Raw genomic sequence first — 23635 nt, 5'->3', positions numbered from 1 at the left:
AGATTGAACTAGAAGGGTGCAGGGAAGGGAGAGATCAGGGGTCACTCTCAGGTTTCTGACTTGAGCTGTTGAATGCATGATATTGTTTACTGAGGAGGAAGACAAATCGGTTTAAGTTTGAGGCAGTTCTCTTTGCACTTGCTAAGTTTGAGATGTCTGATAGCTATCTAAGAGGTTATACCAAGAAGGCATTCGGGGACTTCCCTGGTGGCACAGTGGTTGAGAATCCGCCTGCCAACGCAGGGGACACGGGTTCAAGCCCTGGTCTGGGAAGATCCCACATACCATGGAACAACTAAGCCCCTGCGCCACAACTACTGAGCCTGCACTCTAGAGCCTGTGAGCCACAACTACTGAGCCCGCGTGCTGCAACTACTGAAGCCCACAAGCCTAGAGCCCATGCTCTGCAACAAAGAGAAGCCTCCACAATGAGAAGCCCACGCACCGCAATGAAGAGTAGCCCCTGCTCTCCACAACTAGAGAAAGCCTGTGGGCAGCAACGCAGACTCAACGCAGCCAAACATAATTAATTAATTAATTATTTTAAAAAAGGCATTCGGATGTAATATTCTGGGATTCAGGACGAGGTCTGGCCTGGAGATGTAAATTTGAGGGTCAACAGCGTATAGTTAGAACGTAAAGCCACAGAACTGGATGAGATCACATTGGGAGGGAGTATGATTAGAGAAAAGGAGCTAAGACCAAGCCTTGAAGACATCTCATCTTCAGGGGTCTGGTAGAGGAGGTGGGGTCAGTGAGGTGGGAAAAACGTCAGGAAAATGTAGCGTCAAAGAAGCCAGGAGGGGACTTCCCTGGTGGTGCAGTGGTTAAGAATCCGCCTGCCAGTGCAGGGGACACGAGTTCAAACCCTGGTCCAGGAAGATCCCACATGATGCGGAGCAACTGAGCTTGTGCGCCACAGCTACTGAGCCCGCACTCTAGAGCCCGTGCTCCGCAACAAGAGAAGCCACCGCAATGAGAAGCCTGCGCACTGCAATGAAGAGTAGCCCCCGCTCACCACAAGTAGAGAAAGCCTGCATGCAGCAACGAAGACCCAACACAGCCAAAAATAAATAAGTAAATAAATAAATCTATTTAAAAAAAGCCAGGAGAAGAGACTGTTTCACGAAAGAGCTGGTGCCTGGTTATGTCAGATGTAGCTGGGAAGTTGTACAAGAAGACAGAGGAGTGGCTGTGAGATTTAGGAATGTGGAAGTGTTGGCGACTTTGGTGATTTCAGTGGGATGGTAGGGATGGAGGCCAGGTTGCAGTGGTTTGAAGAGTGAACTGAGGTGATGCCGTGTAGATGCTGAGCGGAGATGACTTGCTGAGGAAGTTTTGCTGTGAAAGAAGCAGAGAAGTGGGACTATAACTGGTGGGGTATGTGAGGGTCAAGGGAGGTTTTAAGGTTCAAGATGGTAACTGGAACAGAGTTGTATGCTGAAGAGAATGATCCAATAAAAAGAAAGAAACTGAAGATACCAGAGAGGGGCAATGACTGCAAGGTTGACTGCCAGAGTGAGAAAGGGGAGGGGCTTCCAAACAGGTGGAGGGTTTTGCCTTTGCCAAGAGTTGGGGAGTTCTTCCATTGTAGCTGGAAGGAAGCCAAGGTGGAAGGCACCATGTAATATTGGTGGTGGGAATGTGGGAAATTCTCTTTTGTTGACTTCTGGTTTCTGTGAATGTCACGTGTGGTCATCAGCTGAGGGTGGCTAGAAGTGGGTGTGGGTAGGGTGAGGGAGGCAGGTTGAAAAGAGAGGAAGAGGTATGAAACAGTCATCTTCCTTGAGAAAAAGCATTTCATTGCTTTGGGATCATTTGGTTGCGTCTAACAGAGCACTCAAGCTAGCCTATGTAAAAGGAGGATTTTTTTAGAAGGAATTGGGAGACTTCTCACAAAACCCAAGAGCAAGCAAGGCTTTATGAGAGACTAGAACCCAAAACATAAAAACTAACAGGAATCTAGGCTGGCTTTCTGTCTCTTTTTGTCTGTCTTACAGACCAGCCTTCTCTGCTTCGGGATGCACATGGCAGCCAACAAAAATCCCCCCACCCCTAGTTCACATCACTTTATGGTACAAGTGCCTTACTGACTAATGTCCTTGAGTCGTCCTTTTAGAAGGCCCTAACTTTGAGCAGATGTTTATCCCTGGGAAAGTGCATAGGAAGACATTATCCATATAAATGTGGCTGTGAGTGAACCGAGATTGTAGGTTTGAACACAAGAGTACTGATTTCCAAAACTTTGTAATAGAAGAGAACCATGTGTATACCAGAATGTTTAAGCTCCTACTATAGGTGATTTAGCTACATTATCTCATATAGTACTCATCCTTCTACCCCAGGATATATGATTTGTCCCCACTCTTATACATAAGGAAAGTGAGGCACAGGGAGGTTAAGTAGTTTCCCTAGGGCGATGATATTAAGAAACGGTAATTGGTTTTCTTGGTATGGTTTTGTTTTACTTGCTTAAGAATAGGTGGTGTATATTCACATTGTTCAAATTGCAAAAGGTACAGAAGAGTAAGCATGCAGGAAACCATCTTCCTCCCAGCTCCGTGTCCTGGCAGGTGGCTACCCTCCCTTGAGGCAGCCAGTGTTGCTAGTTTCTGGGGTATCTTTCCAAAGTCTATGCATGTAAAATAAAATATGTATATTTGTATATATAGTAAATTTTTGTCTTTTTTTTTTTAACATAAATGACGGCATTCTAACAGAGTTCTGCACCTTGCATTTTTCAGTGAATAGTATACCTGGAAGATTATATCACCTCAGTTCTTAAAGAGCTTCTGCTTTATATATATATATATATTTTTTTTTTGCGGTACGCGGGCCTCTCACCGCTCTGGCGTTTCCCGTTGCAGAGCACAGGCTCCGGATGCGCAGGCTCAGCGGCCATGGCTCACGGGCCTAGCCGCTCCGTGGCATGTGGGATCCTCCTGCACCGGGGCACAAACCCGTGTCCCCTGCATCAGCAGGCAGACTCTCAACCACTGTGCTACCAGGGAAGCCCAAGAGCTTCTCCTTTTTATGGTTGGATAGGATTTCATTGTTTGGCTGTACAAAAATGTATTTAATTTGTTACCATGGACACTGCTACAGTGAATAACCATGTACAGAAGTAATTTCATGCATGTGAGTTTTTATATAATTGTTAATTATCACCAGTGAGAATAATGCTTTTGTATTGTGGGCCCTCTCTGTGGTTTCAGACATCCGGGAATTGATTGAGGTGGATGACGTGATGGAGGACAATACTCTGCAGTTTGGTCCCAATGGAGGATTAGTATTTTGCATGGAATACTTTGCCAATAATTTCGATTGGCTGGAGGACTGTCTCGGCCATGTAGAGGATGACTACATCCTTTTTGACTGTCCAGGTAAGTCAGCTATCTGAATGTATCATTTTCCTTGAAGTCGTGCTCGTTCTGTCCTCAGTGGAGAAAGTGGAGTGAGCATTCGTCGCTCTAAATCCTGCTGCGGTAAGGTACAACTTGCTTCCTCATTGGCTTATATTAATTCATTGAGTTTACTGAGTGCTTATTCTGTACCCTGGAAATACCTAGAAAGCAAGGTAGCCATGGTCTCTGCCCTCATGGAGCCCACAGGCAAGTGGGAGTGCTAGGCAGTATAAACAAAAATCATCCAAATGGACTTCTCTGGTGGCGCAGTGGTTAAGAATCTGCCTGCCAATGCAGGGTACATGGGTTCAATCCCTGGTCCAGGAAGATCCCTCCCACATGCCGCAGAGCAACTAAACCCATGTGCCACAACTACTGAGCCTGTGCTCTAGAACTTGCAAGCCACAACTACTGAGCCCACGTGCCTATAGCCCATGCTCTGCAACAAGAGAAGCCACTGCAATGAGAAGTCCACACACCACAACAAAGAGTAGCCCCCGCTCACCGCAACTAGAGAAAGCCCATGCACAGCAATGATGACCCAATGCAGCCATAAATAAATAAATAAACAAACAAATAAATAAATAATCACCCAAATGATTATTTAATATATTTCTGACAGGCACTCCACAGGAGTAGCACAGACCACCACACAGCAGGGAGGTTGGGGAGGCTTCTCATCAAGTAGCTTGTAAGCCAGTCCATAGGTTGAGGTGAGGGAGACTGTGCTGCAGGCAGAGGGCACAGCATGCTGAAGGCCTTGAGGCAGGAAGGGCTGAGCTGTGTTTGAGGCACCAAAAAGGCCCTTGTGGCTAGAGCACAGTAAACAAGGAATTGTCCTGAGGTGAGACTGGTAGGGGACAGATGATCACACGACTTCTCAAGGCAAATTATGAATTTAAGACTTAAGCCTAACCTAGTTTTGATCGTTTGTGGCTCTCACATTTTTTCCCCTTTTTTAAAAAATAAATGTACTTATTTATTTATTTATTTTTAGCTGCATTGGGTATTTGTTGCTGCGCGCGGAGTTTCTCTAGTTGCGGCGAGTGGAGGCTACTCTTCCTTGTGGTGTGCAGGCTTCTCATTGTGGTGGCTTCTTGTTGCGGAGCACAGGCTCTAGGCGTGCGGGCTTCAGTAGTTGTGGCACGTGGGCTCTAGAGAGCAGGCTTAGTTGTTGTGGTGCACGGGCTTAGTTGCTCCGCGGCATGTGGGATCTTCCCAGACCAGGGCTCGAACCCGTGTCCCCTCCACTGGCAGGCAGATTCTTAACCACTGTGCCACCAGGGAAGTCCCTCCCCTTTTTTTTTTTTTTTCCTTGCGTTATGCGGGCCTCTCACTGCAGTGGCCTCTCCCATTTGCGGAGCACAGGCTCTAGGCGTGCGGGCTTCAGTAGTTGTGGGACGTGGGCTCTAGAGAGCAGGCTTAGTTGTTGTGGTGCACGGGCTTAGTTGCTCCGCGGCATGTGGGATCTTCCTGAAACGGGGCACGACCCCGCGTCTCCTGCATCGGCAGGCGGACTCTCAAGCACTGCGCCACCAGGGAAGCCCCCTCCCCTTTGTTTTTAACTGAACATACACACACACCCACAGAAAAGTGCAGAGGTCATAAGTGTACAGCTTGATGAAGATTCCCAAACCTAACACACCTTTGTAGCATTCACTTTTTTTTTTTTTTTTTGCGGTACGCGGGCCACTCACTGTTGTGGCCTCTCCCGTTGCGGAGCACAGGCTTCGGACGCACAGGCTCAGCGGCCATGGCTCACGGGCCCAGCTGCTCCGCAGCATGTGGGATCTTCCGGACCGGGACACCTGCATCGGCAGGCGGACTCTCAACCACTGTGCCACCAGGGAAGCCCGTAGCATTCACTTATGATCAGCAAAAACAGAAGTGTGAAGAACCTCACTTTCTACATAAAACTGCATAGTTTCCTTGGGATTCTCGTGGTATTGTGATTATTTCAAGAGCCTGTAAGACCCCTTAAAAATTGAATATATTACCACCAGAGGTTGACTTCCTTTTTTTTTTTCCTCAGCTGTCTTATAGGAAATTGTTTTCCTGTAATTTGGTAATTTAACATATATCCTGATTGTAATAGTCTCATAATGTTCTTCATGTAGGTCAGATTGAATTGTACACTCACCTGCCCGTGATGAAACAGCTGGTCCAGCAACTAGAACAGTGGGAGTTTCGAGTCTGTGGAGTTTTTCTTGTTGATTCTCAATTCCTGGTGGAGTCGTTCAAGGTTCGAGGATAAATCTGTTGTAGATTTTTCAGTCATGGGTACAAGCAGATGGCAGTCTCCTTTAATTGTTGCATGATTTCTGGATGTTTCACAAACTATACTCCAGAATTATTTAATATCCCGTAATATTAAATTATTATAATAATGTATTTTTAACTCAAATGATAAATTGTGTTACTGTATAGATTTGGGGGAACTACTTACCAAGAAAAATTAGGCAGATGTGTATCTTCATATAAGTCTGTTTTTCTGATGATGTTTTATCTAGTTTATGAACTATCTAAAACAAACATTATTTCCCATTAGTAGCCCCTAAGGAATATTTGATGGAAAAGATTAAAGGTATCATCTAAATTGAGATTTGTGATCACCATGGATTAAATCTCCATTTTCCCTCCTTATCCTCACCCTTGGAAACCAGGGGTCAAGAATCTGATTAGTGGACTGTCTTCTTTTACTTTACTTTAGCCTTTCTTTTACTTAGGCCAGTTTTGTTCAGAGAGAAGCAGGAGCCTCTCTTTTATGTGGAGACCAGGGAACTTTGTTGGCACCAGTTGATTCATCTTCCCTTTTCTGTTTCCTCCTTCAGTTTATTTCTGGGATCTTATCAGCCCTGAGTGCTATGATCTCTCTAGAAATTCCTCAAGTTAACGTCATGACGAAAATGGATCTGCTGAGTAAGAAAGCTAAAAAGGAAATTGAGAAGTGAGTTTGCTTCTTCCATATCATCATATGTCAGCTGCAGAGATGAACCTTCTAAGCTTTATTTCGATGTGAGGTTCTGTCAGTCTATAAATCTAGTTTCCTGATTTAGTCTTCCTTTTATTCATCAGTCTTCTTTCTCACTTTTAAAGGTTTCTAGATCCAGACATGTATTCTTTATTAGATGACCCTACAAGCGACTTAAGAAGCAAAAAATTCAAAAAATTGACTAACGCTATATGTGGACTGGTAAGCTTTCGAAATTGTTGGATTTTATTTTTAATGACCTGGTCAGGTGTGTATTGGCATCCATTCAGTGGCCACCATTTTGGAAAACATGGTCCAACCCTATTGCCTTGCCAAAGGAGGAGGGTGGGAGTCTGTGGGCTGGCTGGTCAGCAGTTTAATTTAGAAGCAATTATTGGCAGTAGCCAGTAAGTTAACTGACGTGTCTATTATTCCAAGCTGTTTTGGGAGCTCAGACTGTCTTTGCCTTTTGGAATTTCCAGTGGTGGTTGAGTTCAGGTAAATGCCTATGAAACAGTGTCTGGTTCAGTAACAAGTTAGCAAGTATTCTAGTTGGTCATAAGCCAGAAAAATCAGTATTGATTTGCTGTTGTTCTGTCTCTGTCTGTCCTTCCTCCCCACAACACACACACATACACACACACACAAATGGTTTTAACCAGAAGTGTAAATGGTTATAAAACTCAAATATAATTTGAAAATTAAGTATTTTGTACTTCAGAATGACCCTTTCTGAAATCCCCAACTTGTAGATTGACGACTACAGCATGGTTCGATTTTTGCCTTACGATCAGTCAGATGAAGAAAGCATGAACATCGTATTACAGCATATTGATTTTGCCATTCAGTATGGAGAAGACTTGGAATTTAAAGAACCGAAGGTACTTTCTGGTTTGGGGTGTTTATTGCCTTTTGGTAAAAACGTTTACCAGCACTCACTGGCCTCCTGCATAATCCCATGGAGTTAAGCTCTTTGTCCTCAGAGCTTGGGCATACATGGAAAGAGGAGGTGAAATGCAACTGGGCTCGGGCTGCCCTCACGTATGTCAGTGGGGCCCTGTCACAGCACATTAGCTGAGAATTGGCATGAGTATAAACTCGAGGAAGAGTTTACTTCTAAATGAGCTATAAGCCCTTTAATTTACCACATGTCTGGAAACATTCTGTCAGTCATTCCTTTTGTTATTAACAATCACTGTGAGCAACACCTGGAGCTGATGCTGGGCGTTAGCTCCTTATAGAGCATTACCTGAAAAACATGTAAGCTTATACTAGGTCTAACTGAGGGGAAGTGGATGTATTTTCTATCTTGTGTTTCCTTTGTGTCAGGAACATGAAGATGAGTCATCTTCCGTGTTTGACGAATATTTTCAAGAACACCAGAATGAATGAAGAGTTTGTTAAAAAGTAACCAAATGTGTGAGGAGCCTGTGGCTGAACTGGCAGAACCTTCTTCTCTTCGAAAGATGGAATACTAGAAAGCTACTTATTTTAATGAAAAAATTAAATAATACTGAAAAAAAGTAATACTTGACTCTTTATCAGCAATCAGGAACATGCCTGAATCAAGTTCTTAGTTATTCTGAAACTGCTGCTGTTTAAAGTGGCATCTTTTAGTATTATTGGAACAGCATAATTTAGATTTTAAAAGTCGAAATTGAAATGAATGTAGATAGATTTGTGTATATAATATAAATTAGCACCTGTGATACAGTTAAGACCAGTCTACTTTTAGTTTTACTGTTTGATTTCTGTTATTTTTGAAGTTTTTTTGGAGGGACAGGAATTATTGTAACAAAATATACATATATGTGTCCAAAGAAAAAAAAATCTGGAAGGATATAGATAAGACCATTGCTTACCTGTATCTCCCAGTTTTCCTACATTGAAAATGTATTATTTGTGTAATTTAAAAATGAAAAGTAACTGTGTTTTAAGATATATATGTATATAAATAAAAGAAACAGGAAAATAGTACTTTTTATTACACTCTTGTTTTCCAGTCAGAATTTGAAATATTCAGCCAGGGCAATTTGTTTTTTGTTTTTTGTTTTCAAAGTTTTGAATGAGTAAATTTCCCCAAGTGTCCAAATGTAGGCAGTGACTTTTTTTTTTTAAGTGTGATTTGTAGTCTCTGAGCACTTAAAAATGAGTACTTTATTTGAGTAACAAATGCACACAAAAATGCAAAAGATAATTTTTTCTTTTTAACTTCTTGACACATTGAATTGTTTATTTTCAGTATTTATAAGTTCATTTGTGATAGGCCCTGGGGAATGGCTAGTCAGCCAACAGGTACTTCTCTAGCACCCACTAAAGGAAAGCAGAATCTCTTTTATTGAGTTCTGCCAGGCATTGTGCTAAGAAGAAGCATTTTGCATAATCTCGTTCATTTAATCCTCACAGCAGGTCTGGTCTCCACTGGTGCTGGATCTTCCTGCAGTTGCAGATTAAGTCCTTGTAGAAAACCTGTAACTTGGGTTAAATTTTTAATCATTCTTGGGCCTAGGTAGCAGAAGTACACCTGCAGTGTCACATTTGATCCATTTTCATTAAAGATGCAAAGTGTGAGGGGCCATAGCTATCAGTGGTAACTTGTGCCTAGAGGCCCAGGCTTGGGGCAGGAGTTGGGTATTTGCACCATGGTCCGCTGGTGTGAGCTATTCTCACAGGGCACTCAGGAGAACATGATGAGTGGACAACATGAGGACGTGCTGGGCTGCTCTGGGACTTTTTCTGTGGCCCTGGAGTATGCAAAGGTCAAAAACACCCTGATCTCTCAGTGTTGCTAAATTTTAGAAATGTTATTGTCATGTGAGAGGGGAAGAAAGAAAAGACAGCTTTTCATTCGCCCTCTTCATTACTCCTTGAGCTATACCTCCCTACTTTAGCTTCTGGAGAGTCTGGTGTGTTCCTGTGGGGGAGAGGTTGAAGGGTCAGATTCCATTTCCTTCCCCTCTCGACACTGGAGTTTAAAAGATGAATATGACAGTTCCAGTCCTGAAGGATTTCACTGTCTTGTAGGAGAGCCTGACGTGATTCTTCAGACAAATTTACTAGTGGGTGCCAGGCACTGGGGCTGAGATGGGACCGCCTAGGGCAAACACGAGGATATGCTGGGCCCTTAAGACTAACCATAAACAAGGAAACCTCTGATAAGGAATGTGAAGAAAAGAAAACAGTAATGAAATGGAGAGTGACTGTGGGGCTACTTTGCACTCCCGTCAAATAAGTCTCCCCCTAAAAGGTGCAATTTGGCCAGAGATGTAAATAACAAATCAGTTGTGGGAACATGGGACAAAGTAATCTAGTTTGAGGCTTGGCTTTTAACCGGAGGCATAATAGGTTAAGAATTCCTGAGCTTTTAGTATGTTCTGGGCGTGTAATTTCAAAGCACTTTACATGCAATTCGTTTCATCCTCAGAAAACTGAGGTAAGTTCTGTTATCTCCATTTTCAGACAAAGAACTGAGGCACATGCCTGGAGTTACACAGCCAATAAATCTTGGAGCTGGATTCAAACCCAGGGTCCATTTTCTCAACCATTACACAAAGAATTGCAGCACACAATCACACAAGAGCAATACACAAATCCCTTCTCACTGTGATCCTTTCTCCATTTTTAAAATCAGCGGGCTGAGTTCATTCTTTCACTCAAAGTATTATTGATGCTTACCATGTACCATCACTGTTATCGGCGTAGTGATATAGCAGTGAACAAAACAATCCTTGTCGACGTTCACATGGAGAGAGGGAGACAAAACACAGAAGTAAACTAAAAAGAATCAGAACTAAGGAAAAAAAGAAAGGGGAGTGAAGTGGGACTGAATTTAAAATAGTGTGCCCCAAGGAATGCTTCACTGAAAAGCTGATCTTTAAGGAAAAACAAAGGAAGTGGTGATTTATCACTGGGATTCAGTACCCCGAGATCCATCTCCACTTTTGCCCACACCTCACGCATGCCCGACACTCAGAGCCCATGCCTAAGGCTCGGGCGCCCCCTGATGCCCCTGCGTATCTGCGCAGCCGCAACAGCTAGCCGCGAACAGCAAGGCCGGAAGCGCGGCGTCCTGCCCTCGCCCTCCCCTTCCAGCTCACTTCCGCCTACCCCGCCCGGGCTGCCAGACCGGAAGCGTCGCGCTCTAACCCGATCCTCCTCATCGGGGTTGAAACCCGGGCGCCTCCAAGATGCCGGTAAAGGGGCCGAGCTGGGGGTGTTGGGAGAAGGCGGGGATTTGGGAAAGTGGCGAGAAGTCGTGAGTGCGCTGAGAAAAGCGGGCCGAGGGGGGCAGAGAGAAAGCAGGGGCCTGAGAAGGGGAGAGGCGAGAGGAGCGGGCCGGCCCCTGTAGGATTTGGGCGGCCCAGGGCTGTAGACCGGGCTTGGAGGACCGGGGCGCGGCAGAGTGGGCCGGAGATCCCGGGCGTGCTGAGGAGACTGCCTCAGTTCTTCTGCCCTCTCCTCTCCAATCCCGACCCCTTTTCTCGCCCTTTCTGCCTTCCCCCGACTCCAGCAGGGTTCCCAAAGCCTCACTAGAGCCGCGAAGGCCAGGGCTGCCCTATTAATTTTTCATATCTCAAGTCTAGAGTCGGCTTCTCCTTTTTTTCCTGCAGGCCTACCTCCTCCTCCGCCTCTGAGGGCGGGTCTCTTAAGCTGCTTGTCATTTGTGAGACCCCACTTCCCGGACTCCTCCCCTGTCACCCGGGTAGTGACGGCCACCCCTGCGCCGCTGGGTTTAGGGCTCTCAGAGCAGACGCAAGGTCCGCGCCCGGTTTCCAGATGTTTCTGTTTTCGCGTGTGCATCAGAGTTGGAGTAAAAATTGATGGTGGTTTGGTTGCTCTTAAGTTCTGACAGCCAGCCTCTGGGGTAGATTTATCACCATCATGGTCTCCATTTTGCAGATGAGGAAAAAAGAGGTTCAATAACATGTGATTATTCATAGGACAAACATTACTGAGTACCTGCTGCATGCCAAGCACTGTGACAGCAGTGAATAAGGCCAACAAATCACTGTTCTTAAGGAGTTTACATTCTAATGGGGAGACCGACAATAAACATGTAAATACAAATAAAATAAAGGAGATTGTTTCAGATAATGACAAATGCCATGAAGGAAATAGATGGGTAACAAGACAGTATAGCTGGTGAAGGGGAGGGTAGAGGCTTGTTTAGATGAAGCATATCTGAAATAAAAAGGAGCAAACCACAGTTATCGATACGTATTTTTACGGATCTCATAGCTACCATTTGACTCCTGATGTATGCCAGGCAGGCCCTGAGCTACACACTTCATATAAATTATCCCATTTAATCCTCACAGTGACTCTATCAAGTAGATATGTTATTGTTTTCTCATTTTGCAGAGGAGGAAACTGAGGCTCAGAGAAGTTAAGTAACTTGCCCAAGGCTGCACACTATTAAATCTTAATAAAGCCAGATTTTACCAGAACACTAAAGCCTTGTGCTCATCATTCCAGTTGCACCTAGAGCACCTGGACTTCCCCTGTCCGGGTGCTCTTAAGAAGACAGACTTAATGTCTGTCTTCTCCATTCACCTGAAAATTCTTCTAGGACAGCCCATACTAGCTTTGTATGCCATTGGATCCACATGCCTTGCACACAGAAGGTGCTTAGGAATCTTTTGATGAATGAATAAATGAATGGGGCCCATGTTGTCTTACAAAAAGCCAGACATCTTGTAAAAAGCAGAACTAGAAATCAGCCTATAAATTGCTCTCATAAATATGATTTTACCCTCCTCCTTTAACTCCCATCCACCCACTGAAAGCAAGTATGTATCTCTTCATTTTACAAATTTGGAAATAGGCTAAGAGAAGAAAAGTGATGTCTTGGTCAAAAGGCATAAAGCCAGGAAGTGGCAGAGCTGAAGAGCCAGTGCTTGGGTTGTGGTTTAACAACAGCTGGGGGCTGGGTACCCCTGATTTATATGGTGTTTGCCTATTTCTATAGTGTAAATACTCTACCAGTTACCAATGTGGTGTCACTGAATGTGGAACTGGAAGAGATGCACATTAGCACCTCATTATATGGTATTTACACCATAAAGATACAAAAGACATAAATAAGCTTAAGATCATATTAAAAATAAATTTTTAAAATAGGAAGTAATAAATTTCACGTATTTATTACCTTTGTTTTTAATATAATTTATATAATTGTAAATTTATAAAATTTCATTTTTAATAATGGCTGTGTTCAGCAACCAGCTTGCCTCAAATTTTCTCAAAATTTAATAGTCAGTTTTCATGAGCCAGTTAATCTTGGATGAGTTAGTCTTTTTTTCCTTTAGGGAAATGTACTTGTTTGCCCTGCTGACATTTGCTCTCTTTCTGCTTTTGTGTTCTTACCTGTCTTGCCACTACAGGCTTACCACTCTTCCCTCATGGACCCTGACACGAAACTCATTGGAAACATGGCACTGTTGCCTATCAGAAGTCAGTTCAAAGGACCCGCCCCTAGAGAGAGTAAGTCGAAACTCCATTATTTTCAGATTTTGGTATGAAACCCTCTGACATCAAATCAAGGAAATTCTGTCTCAGGTTGCTCTTGTATTTTCCATTTGCTTGGGGGATATTGTGCTCTAGACCTTTTCAGATCATGGGTATATGTTGCATTTAACAAGAAACTATTATTGCTGCCAATTTCTCCAGGATATTTTGTTGAGAGGGAAGAGGAAATGTGCTTAATTCTCAACACTTCCTATCATCACTATCATTTCTTAAAAACTAATCTAATGCTGCTACTTCTGTAGAACGCCATGTCTCCCTCCTTTCTCTATCATCAAGCTGGAAAAAACAAAATGTATTTTAACCTCTTCTTTATTTAAATCTACTTTCTTTGTCCATTCTTCAGGATCTCAGTTTTCAGCAATACCTCAATCTTAAGTGTCCTGTATAACATTACTAATTTCTTCTCTTGCTTCTTGAACGTTATATCTTTACTTTCTTTCTTCGTACTCTTTTTTTTTTTTTTTTTTTTTTTGTGAGGGTGAGCCATTTTCTTTACTGTTCAGAAAGCTTCATTCATTTCAGATGCTATCTGAGACTCTTCTGACACATTCTGAGATGTTCTGCCAACAGTGTGATTTGTATTATATTAGACACCTTTTCCTCCTGCACTGAGTTCCATTCATGGTTTCCAAGACCATAGTTTGGATTACCAGTTTTGTACTGACCCTGTCTCCATTCTTCTGCCAGATTATTTGACTTGACTTCCTCTTAATTTTGTTTTCAACACCATTTGAAAGTTCAGTAAACTTAATAAATTTGGTGAGTCACCACACTGTTTACTTGTTCTGAGATGAAAAAAAAGGAGCAGTGGGAAAAAGCAGACCAAAAAGAGAAAAAATAATGTAAAAGAATTACAGTGCAAAAGAAGAATAAGAATCAGTGTTGGCCCAGAGCTCTTCTCAGATCGTTACAAAATACCATATTATATATCAGAAGATGCAGTTGACCAAGGATGGAGTAAATCTAATTACCACCTTTGCAATTCTTGGTCCCTTGAGGGAAAATGGGACTCCAAGAAACCGGAACTCTGTGATTTCTGTAGATAAGGAGTGACTTCTTAACTCTTCCCTGGGGGCTGGATTAGGACTGAATTGGAATTATGGAGAAGTATAAGCCTGTGCTGTAGACTAAGTAACTGTTAACATTAATCTAATTACTTACATCCAACATGTGTGTGTGTGTGTGTGTGTGTGTGTGTGTGTGTGTGTGTGTGTGTGCGTGCGCGTGCGCGCGTGGTACGCGGACCTCTCACCGCTGCGGCCTCTCCGGGCTCCGGACGCGCACGGGCTCCGGACACGCAGGCCCAGCGGCCATGGCTCACGGGCCCAGCCACTCTGCGGCACGTGGGATCCTCCCGGACCGGAGCACGAACCCGTGTCCCCTGAATCGGCAGGCGGACTCTCAATCACTGCACCACCAGGGAAGGCCTCAACAAATATCTTTTGAACACCTTTTATATGCCAAACACTCTTCTAGGTTCTAAATCCTATAGTCTAGCCTCCTCCCCCTCCCTGCAATGTGACATTTAGAACTAGCTGGCTCTTGTAAGCGCTGTTTGGATCATTTGAGGATGTTTCCTTTTTGCAAATAAGAAAATATATTGCAGGGAACACAAGTCTAGAGTTAGAATTCTGTTGCAGACTTCCCTGGTGGTCCAGTGGTTAAGATTCCATGCTTCCACTAGAGGGGGAATGGGTTTGATCCCTGGTTGGGAAACTAAGATCCCATAGGCTGTGCAGCAAAGCCAAAAAATTTTTTTTAAAAAGGAAGGAAAAAAAAAAAGAATTCTGTTGAAATTCTTCAGAGTACCAAAATTTCAGAATTGCTTTGCATTTTTGCTGTGTGAGAGGGATAGAAGTCAAGGAAGAGAAATATAAATAACCATTTCTGCATTGCTGAAACCGGCTGTTGGATATCAAGACCCTGGGATTTTGACCTTTTTAAAATTAAAAAAAAAAAAAAGGAAAACCCAAAAAAAAGGCAAAGAAATTTTGCAATGAGATCTGCCTTTGTTACAACAGTACTTCTGGCTTTTCTCAGTCTCTAGCCATCTGAACAGCTTGTACAAATATATTTGAAGTCAGTTTTCGTAAAAAGAAAGATGTATGTGTGAATCCCAGTGATAGTTAAGAGTTTTTTACCTAAAGCTATAGTATGTAAGGTCAAATAAAATTATATTGAGTACTTTGTATTTTTTAAAAAGCATTTTATTAAAGTTAGTCTATGTTTCAGTCTTTTTTTTTTTTTTTTTTTTTTGGGTGCTCTAGGTCTTAGTTGCGGCACGCAGGATCTTTAGTTGTGGCATGCATGTGGGATCTAGTTCCCTAACCAGGGATCAAATCCAGGCCCCCTGCATTGGGAGCATGGAGTCTTAGCCACTGGACCACCAGGGAAGTCCCTGTCTCAGTCTTTTCTTTTTTAAAATTAATTAATTAATTAATTTATACAGCAGGTTCTTATTACTTATCTATTTTATACATATTAGTGTATATATGTCAATCCCAATCGCCTGTCTCAGTCTATTTTTATAAATGTATTGAGAAATATCTGGAGTGATGTTCACCAAATGTTGAGAGCAGTTATTTCTGGGTAGTGAGATTAGGGTGACAGTTAAGTTTTTTTTCTGTATTGATTAATTAGTTTCTCTAATGGGCATGTATAATTTTTGTAAAACAATAAAGCTATAAGAATAAATCATGTGCTTATTTTTCTAGAAATTGTTTCTAAAGACTTTATATTTCAGTACCCTCATCTTATTTTATAAAACTCCAAAACCCTTGACTGTTGAGCTTGGATATTTTTTTCTTGATAGCTTTTAAATTTTTATTTATTTATTTATACATTTATTTTATTTATTTATTTTTTGGCTGTGTTGGGTCTTCGTTGCTGTGCGCAGGCTTTCTCTAGTTGCGGCGAGCGGGGGCTACTCTTCATTGCGGTGCGAAGGCTTCTTGTTGCGATCGCTTCTCTTGTTGCGGAGCACAGGCTCTAGGCGAGCAGACTTCAGTAGTTGTGACACGCGGGCTTCAGTAGTTGTGGCTCGTGGGCCCTAGCGCGCAGGCTCAGTAGTTGTGGCACACGTGCTTAGTAGCTCCGCAGGATGTGGGATCTTCCTGGACCAGGGCTCGAACCCATGTCCCCTGTGTTGGCAGGTGGATTCTTAACCACTGCGCCACCAGGGAAGCCCCTCTTTTTAGCTTTTTTAGATGTTATGTTTTACATTTGGCTAATGTTTTCTGTCTTACTCCCCTTGTGTCCTGCTTAGCAAAAGATACAGATATTGTGGATGAAGCTATCTATTACTTCAAGGCCAATGTCTTCTTCAAAAACTATGAAATTAAGGTAAAGTACAGAGCTTCTACTCTTTTTTTTTTTTTTTTTTTTAATTTTTCTTGTAGTATAGGTGATTTACAGTGTTGTATAGAGCTTTTACTCTTTAGTTTTCTTATGGGGATAGTATCAACCTGGCAGTCAGGGTTGATGTAAGGAATAAATTAAATGAAATGAGATTGTGTGATTTTAAAAATCCAGAACAGTGCCTAATTCTGTAACAATGTTAGTTCCTCATTTTTCCTCCAAGATCTACACCATGGGTTGGCAAACTACAGCCTGAGGGCCAAATCTGGCTCCCCACTTCTTTTTGTAAACAAACTTTTATTGGAACATAGCCACGTGCATTTGTTTATATATCATCTGTGACTGCTTACATGCCACAATAGCTGAGTTGAGTAGTTGTGACAGAGACTATAGCCCACAAAGCTTACAATACTTGCTATCTGGTCCTGTACAGAGGAAATTTACCAGCCCATGGTCTAGACACTTAATTATATTTATTCAACAATATTAAGCACCTACTGTATGACAGTCCAAAACCAAAAAAATTCTGCATGCTATGTTACTTTTTTAATATACTTCTATGTCCTGGACCTAAGATGGAGAGATAAAGAAAATTCAATGACCTGGACCCTTCCCTCAACCTCCATTTCTTCCCTTCCGCTCTTAGTTCTTATGAGCTCAGGAGGAAGGCAGAAGTGGGGTGGGGGCAGAAAAGGAGGGGGGGAAATGGAAAAGAAAGTTCTCTGAGATGCTGCTATGAGCAAGTTACAAGGAATGTCAATAAATCTTCTTGATAATGTTCTAGAATATGGGACTTCAACTCCTTGCCAAACTTTAATCTCTCGGAATCAAGCAGGGTGTGAAATCTTTATTTGTAGACTCGGTCTATAAACTGTGGTCTAAATATTCTATGTTACAGATGTTTCTATATCTAATGTATAGTCTTAAGTGTGGTGTTTGTAATTAAAATTCTGCCACATTTCATTCTCTCTCGAATATCATATAATCTTAAAAATAGGGAAAAGTGTAGTTTTTTCTTTAAAATTATAAATCTGTGTAAAATTTGACATGAAGTATGTGCCATATTTGATTAGCATCCATTTGTCTTCTCCACATTTTTCCTTTGGGTTAGGTCAAGAGTTGGGCTAATGAAGCTCTTCAAGAACAAGTCACTTGTGAAATAATTGCTTCCTCCTTTAGAGTCATAAATGTTTCTGTTCTTGGCAGAGATCCCGAAGTGAAAGAGTTTTTAAAGGTTAGCCAGCTGTATGGTTCATCTCAGGTTTTCCAGGAGGCTTTGTTAACTCTGCTTCCTACACAGAATGAGGAGCTATTGGCACAACTCTTCAGGAACCCAAGGGCGAAGGGAGCTGAGGAAAACGGGCAGCCACACAAGCTCAGGGTGAAAACAGGGGCAGCCACACAAGCTCAAGGTGGAAGCTGGTGGCTCCCTCCCCAGGGGCAGACAGAAAGGGGGCTTGAGAAGATTGCATGCAGAGAATGGGAATTTAAAAAAAAATATTTTATGTATTTTTAATTAATTTATTTTTATTTATTATTTTTGGCTGTGTTGGGTCTTCATTGCTGTGCATAGGCTTTCTCTAGTTGCGGCGAGCGGGGGCTACTCTTCGTTGCAGTGCGTGGGCCTCACTGCAGTGGCTTCTCTTGTTGTGGAGCATGGGCTGTAGGTACGCGGGCTTCAGTAGTTGTGGCTCACGGGCTCCAGAACACAGGCTCAGTAGTTGTGGCACACAGGCTTAGCTGCTCCGCAGGATGTGGGATCTTCCCGGACCAGGGCTCAAACCCGTGTCCCCTGCATTGGCAGGCAGATTCTTAACCACTGAGTCACCAGAGAAGCCCGAGAATGGGAATTTTTGATGCTGTAGAAAGTGCTTTCACAGTTTTCAGTTGATAAATCAAAAGACAAAGATTGAATTCATTTATTGCACATAATTATTAGGTTTTGATCAGAACTGTTTTTAAGTTTTGTTTTCTTCCCATAGAATGAAGCCGATAGGACCTTGATATATATAACTCTCTACATTTCTGAGTGTCTAAAGAAACTCCAAAAGGTAATTAAACTTGGATGATCATTTGTCAGGAACATAAATTAATAGGTATTTAGACATGTTGAGACTTTAAGGACAAGTAGAAAATATTTCCTCTGACTTAGAGCATGGACTTGAGAGGAAAATCTGAATGTAGATCTCTGAACTTATACTGTAGTTGACTAATGAGAAGATAAGGGCAGTGGTGTTTTAAGGCTTTGCATATATTTTCCCAAGACAGAAATCTTGACCAAAAAATTCCCTTTTAAGCCCTTGGCTCAAGGGTTCTTAACCTGGGGTCCAAGGATAGAATTCAAGGTTCCATGAACTTGAGTGGAGAAAAGATTACATCTTTCTTTTCACTAATCTCTAACTGAAATTTAGCATTTACTTTAATGATTAATGTAGGTAGCATCCACAGTAGTATTAGCAATACCTGTGACTTTCTATAGCATTTTCTTTTTAAATAAATTTATTTATTTATTTATTTATTTATTTTTGACTGCATTGGGTCTTCCTTGCTGCGTGTGGGCTTTCTCTAGTTGCAGCAAGCGAGGGCTACTCTTTGTTGCAGTGCACGGGCTTCTCACTGCGGTGGCTTCTCTTGTTGCAGAGCACGGGCTCTAGGTGCGCGGGCTCAGTAGTTCTGGCTCGCAGACTCTGGAGCGCAGGTTCAGTAGTTGTGGCACACGGGCTTAGTTGCTCCACAGCATGTGGGCTCTTCCCGGATCAGGGATCGAACCCATGTCCCCTGCACTGGCAGGCAGATTCTTAACCACTCTGCCACCAGGGAAGTCCCCAGCGTTTTCATATTACATTTAGAGTTGAAGATATTTTGAAATTTTGTTTACATTCATTACTACTTCAAAATTTAGTTGTTAGGCCCACTGCTGGGTCTTGTTATTTAGCGCATTAATAAAGAAGCACATGTATGACTGTGTCATAAATTTGATGTTTTAATATGGTAATTATTGTATATCACTATAATTGGTTTCTTTTGTAGTTCTGTTTTATCTTATTCATTTAAAACATTAGTCTGAGAAGGGGCCTACAGGCTTCACCAGATTGCAAAAGGGCACCAAAAACATAACCCCAGACATGGCTACTTAGATAAAAAACTGAAAATTGGATATTACTATCCTTTTTCCCTATGTTTGTGTGTATAATTTTTTTTTTTTTTTAAGTGCAATTCTAAAAGCCAAGGCGAGAAAGAAATGTATACACTGGGAATCACTAATTTTCCCATTCCCGGAGAGCCTGGTTTTCCACTTAATGCAATTTACGCCAAACCTGCAAACAAACAGGAAGATGGTAAGAACAACATCTCTACCTTCCTATATGGCACAAGATTTTCTCCACTGGACTTCTTAACACCCCTCCTTTTCTTGCCTTGACTGGTGTACAGATTGAGAGTGGAATCTTTAGCCCGTACATTATCTTACTACTCACTCTCACAAAAGATCCTTGGCAACAAGCATGACATGTGGAGAATCTTTTGGACCAAAATGAGTATAGTTATAAAACCATTTGAACTGTCGTTTCTATTTCTTATCCTGTTCGAAGGTATTGAAATGTATTGCCAAGGTCAATGTCGAGATCAGTAGCCAGTCCATTTGGGATGCTTTCTCAAATACAGTTTTTTATTGTTCTCCCTGCTCTTGATTTTAGAAGTGATGAGGGCCTACTTACAACAGCTGAGGCAAGAGACTGGACTGAGACTTTGTGAGAAAGTTTTTGACCCTCAGAATGATAAACCCAGCAAGGTAAAACTCTTTTCTTATTTAGTTGATAAATCATCTTTTACCCTGTAGCCACTGTTAAACACATTGAGGTCTTTAGTTATTGCATTGCAGTGTTGCTTAACTTTGGTGCCTTATACATAGTAGGAGTTCACTGAATCACACTGAATAATGAATTGCATGTAATAACAAATTTTGGTTGTATATTCTTATGTTGGGGCATTGTAATCCCATAGAACAGCTTTTTTCTGTGAGATAGCTTTAATGTATTACATTTATTTTGTTGTTGTTATTTTGAGTAACCTGTGAGTCACTCCAAAAGAAAGGGAGGAAGGGAGGGAGGGAGGAAAATTTTTTATGTATCTTCAAAGAGTTTATATAATATAAGGGCTGCCAGACCAATATTAAGTTTTGTTATTAAGTAAATTCATATTCTGACCTTACCTTGAACTTGCATTGTGATTTGACCACCACTGTTCATTCTGTTTTGTCCCCTCTTGTTAGTGGTGGACTTGCTTTGTGAAGAGACAATTCATGAACAAGAGTCTTTCAGGACCTGGACAGTAAAGGGAGCCTTGGGCAGACACTGTCTCCACAGCTGTGGGCAGCATTTACAGCAAGATGTACACAGTTCTTTGCCTTTATTTCATAAAGTTTTATACAGAGGAGAGAAGAGAGTGTGTCTTTACTTGAAGAGCTCTTTATCAAGAATTTGGGGCTGTGGGGTGGGGAAGAATGAGTTGTTGACGGGTGATTTGAAATTTCTGCAGTATTAAGCTGGTGCTTAATGAGTAATAATAAAGAAATTTTCTAACATTTCATGTCAGAAAAACTTCATTGCTTATCTTTGACATTCACTTAAAAACTTTTTGAGATGATATTCACCCTTTTAAAGTGTATAATTCAGGGGACTTCCCTGGTGGTGCAGTGGTTAAGAATCCGCCTGCCAGTGCAGGGGACACTGGTTTGAGCCCTGGTCCGGGAAGAGCCCACATGCCGCAGAGCAACTAAGCCCTTGTGCCACAACTACTGAGCCTGTGCTCTAGAGTTCGTGAACCACAACTACTGAGCCCGCGTGCCTAGAACGCACACTCCGCAACAAGAGAAGCCACTGCAATGAGGAGCCCGCACAGTGCAATGAAGAGTAGCCCCTGCTTGCCACAACTAGAGAAAAGCCCGCACGCAGCAATGAAGACCCAACGCAGCCAAAAATAAATAAATAATAAATGTTTAAAAAAAAAGTGTACAATTCAGTGGTGGTTAATATAGACACAAAGTTTTGCAGTCATCACCACTAATTCCAGAATATGTTTGCCACCCAAAAAAGATGTACCTGTACTCTTCAGCAGTCATTCCCCCACAATTCCTATCCAACCCTTTCCTCCCGCTGATCTACTTTCTGTCTCTATGGATTTGCCTATTCTGGACATTTCACATAAATGGGATCATAAAACAAGGGGTCTTTCCTGTCTTGTTTCTTTCACTCAGCATAATGTTTTCAAGGTTCATCCATGTTAGGTGGTCCAGTGGCTAAGACTCCACGCTCCCAATACAGGGGGGCCTGGGTTCCATGCCTGGTCAGGGAACATCCCACATGCCGCAACTAAGAGTTTGCATGCTGCAACTAAGGAACCTGCCTGCTGCAACTAGGAACTGGTGCAGCCAAATATTTTTTTTTAAAAAAAGGATCATCTGGGCTTCCCTGGTGACACAGTGGTTGAGAGTCCGCCTGCCGATGCAGGGGACATGGGTTCGTGCCCCAGTCTGTGAAGCTCCCACATGCCGCGGAGTGGCTGGGCCCGTGAGCCATGGCCACTGAGCCTGCGCGTCCGGAGCCTGTGCTCCACAACGGGAGAGGCCACAGCAGGGAGAGGCCCGCGTACTGCAAAAAAAAAAAAAGAAAAATGTTCATCAATGTTATATCAGTACCTCATTCCTTTTTCTTTTATTGTGGTAAAATATAACATTTACTATGTTTTAACCACTTTTAAGTATATAATTCACTGGTATTAATTACATTCAGCAATGTTGCACCACCATCACCACTATCTACTTCCAAAACTTTTTTGTTACCCCAAGCAGAAACACTAACCATTAAACCCCTGGTACCTGTAACCCCCAATTCCTGGTGACCTCTAATCTGCTTTCAGTGTCTGAATTTATCTTTTCCCAGCACCTCATATAACTGCAATCAAACAATATTTGTCTTATTGTGTCTGGCTTCTTTTACTCAGCATAATCTTCAAGGTTCATCTATATTTTAGCCTGTATCAGTACTTCATTCCCTTTTATGGCTCAGTAATATTCTATTGTGTGAATAGATCCCATTTTGTTTATCCATTCATCATTGTATGAACATCAGAGTGGCTTCCATTTTTTTGGCTGTTATGAACAGTGCTGCCAAGAACATTCATGTACAAGTTTTTGTGTGGACATACGTTTCCATTTCTCTTGGTTATATACCTAGAAATGGAATTGCTGAGTCCCATGATAGCTATATTTAACTTTCTAAAGAACCGCCAGACTTTTTTCCACAGAGGCTGCACCAGCTGCACCATTTAACGTTCCCACCAGCAGTGTATGAAGCTTCTGATTTCCCCACATCCTAACCAACACTTGTTATTGGTTTGTAGCCATCCTAGTGGGTGTGAAGTATCTCATTGTGGTTTTCATTTGTATTTCTCCAATGCTAATGGTGTCCAACATCTTTTCATGTGGATATTGACTGTTTGTATAACTTTTTTTTGTATAACTTTTTTAAAGAAATGTTTATTCAAATCCTATGCTCATTTTTCATTTGATTTGTCTTTTTGTTGTAGGTTTTTTATATATATTCTGAATACTAGACCCATAGCAGATATATGAGTTGCAGAAATTTTCTCCCATTCCATAGTTTATTTTTTTTTGCCATGAATGAAATGTTTATTTCCCATGAAGATCTTTTTTTTTAAATTGAAGTGTAGTTAATTTACAATGTTTTGTTAGTTTCACATGTACAGGAAAGTACACTTTTTCAGATTCTTTTCCATTATAGGTTATTACAAGACATTGAATATAGTTCCCTGTGCTATACAGTAGGTCCCTGTTGTTTTTTTTTTAACTTTCTTGATTGTGTCTTTTGAAGCACAGAGATATATTTAATTTTAGTTAAATGTCATTTGTCTATTTTTTCTTTGGTTGCTTATGCTTTTGGTGTCATATCTAAAAGACCATTACCTATACCAAAGTGTCAATTTACACCTAAGTTTCCTAAGCATTTTATACTTTTAGCTCTTGCATTTAGGTTTTTTTTTTTTCACGTAACAAGAAATTTAATGTAACAAGAAATTTTAGGTCTTTGATCCATTTTTTTTAACATCTTTATTGGAGTATAATTGCTTTACAATGGTGTGTTAGTTTCTGCTGTATAACAAAATGAATCAGCTACACATATACATATATCCCCATATCCCCTCCCCCTTGTGTCTGCCTCCCACCCTCCCTATCCCACCCCTCTAGGTGGACACAAAGCACGGAGCTGATCTCCCTGTGCTATGCAGCTGCTTCCCACTAGCTAGCTATTTTACATTTGGTAGTGTATATATGTCCATGCCTCTCTCTCACTTCGTC

General features: G+C 41.9%; 2 protein-coding genes across 4 annotated transcripts in view; both read left to right on the top strand.

Annotated features, from left to right (window-relative positions):
- The window catches only part of GPN3 (GPN-loop GTPase 3), a 13557-nt gene extending 5260 nt beyond the window's left edge, over nucleotides 1-8297 (top strand). Inside the window, exons 3-8 of one of the 2 annotated variants that reach the window (XM_007448725.1) lie at nucleotides 3216-3383; nucleotides 5522-5646; nucleotides 6236-6351; nucleotides 6501-6597; nucleotides 7128-7256; nucleotides 7705-8297. In XM_007448725.1, the coding sequence (XP_007448787.1) occupies nucleotides 3216-3383; nucleotides 5522-5646; nucleotides 6236-6351; nucleotides 6501-6597; nucleotides 7128-7256; nucleotides 7705-7767 (698 nt within the window). In that variant the 3' untranslated portion in view covers nucleotides 7768-8297. The remainder of the gene's footprint in view (nucleotides 1-3215; nucleotides 3384-5521; nucleotides 5647-6235; nucleotides 6352-6500; nucleotides 6598-7127; nucleotides 7257-7704) is intronic. The other variant, XM_007448726.1, reaches the window with a different exon arrangement.
- A 2126-nt stretch (nucleotides 8298-10423) lies between these two features.
- Nucleotides 10424-20858, top strand: ARPC3 (actin related protein 2/3 complex subunit 3). Of its 2 annotated transcripts, none has more exons than XM_007448724.1 (7): nucleotides 10424-10568; nucleotides 12759-12858; nucleotides 16169-16245; nucleotides 18243-18311; nucleotides 19472-19598; nucleotides 19959-20050; nucleotides 20531-20858. In XM_007448724.1, exons 1-7 carry the CDS (start codon nucleotides 10563-10565, stop codon nucleotides 20591-20593), a joined length of 534 nt encoding a protein of 177 aa, XP_007448786.1. In that variant the 5' UTR covers nucleotides 10424-10562; the 3' UTR covers nucleotides 20594-20858. The 2 variants fall into 2 exon arrangements, with proteins under 2 accessions (XP_007448786.1, XP_007448785.1); XM_007448723.1 differs by having other exon boundaries at nucleotides 19956-20050; nucleotides 20531-20844.
- The last annotated feature ends 2777 nt before the right edge of the window (nucleotides 20859-23635 follow it).

Source organism: Lipotes vexillifer, unplaced genomic scaffold (genome assembly GCF_000442215.2).
Source record: "Lipotes vexillifer unplaced genomic scaffold, Lipotes_vexillifer_v1.1 scaffold21, whole genome shotgun sequence".
Lineage (NCBI taxonomy): Eukaryota > Metazoa > Chordata > Mammalia > Artiodactyla > Lipotidae > Lipotes > Lipotes vexillifer.
This window is presented reverse-complemented; position numbering and strand designations above follow the sequence as displayed.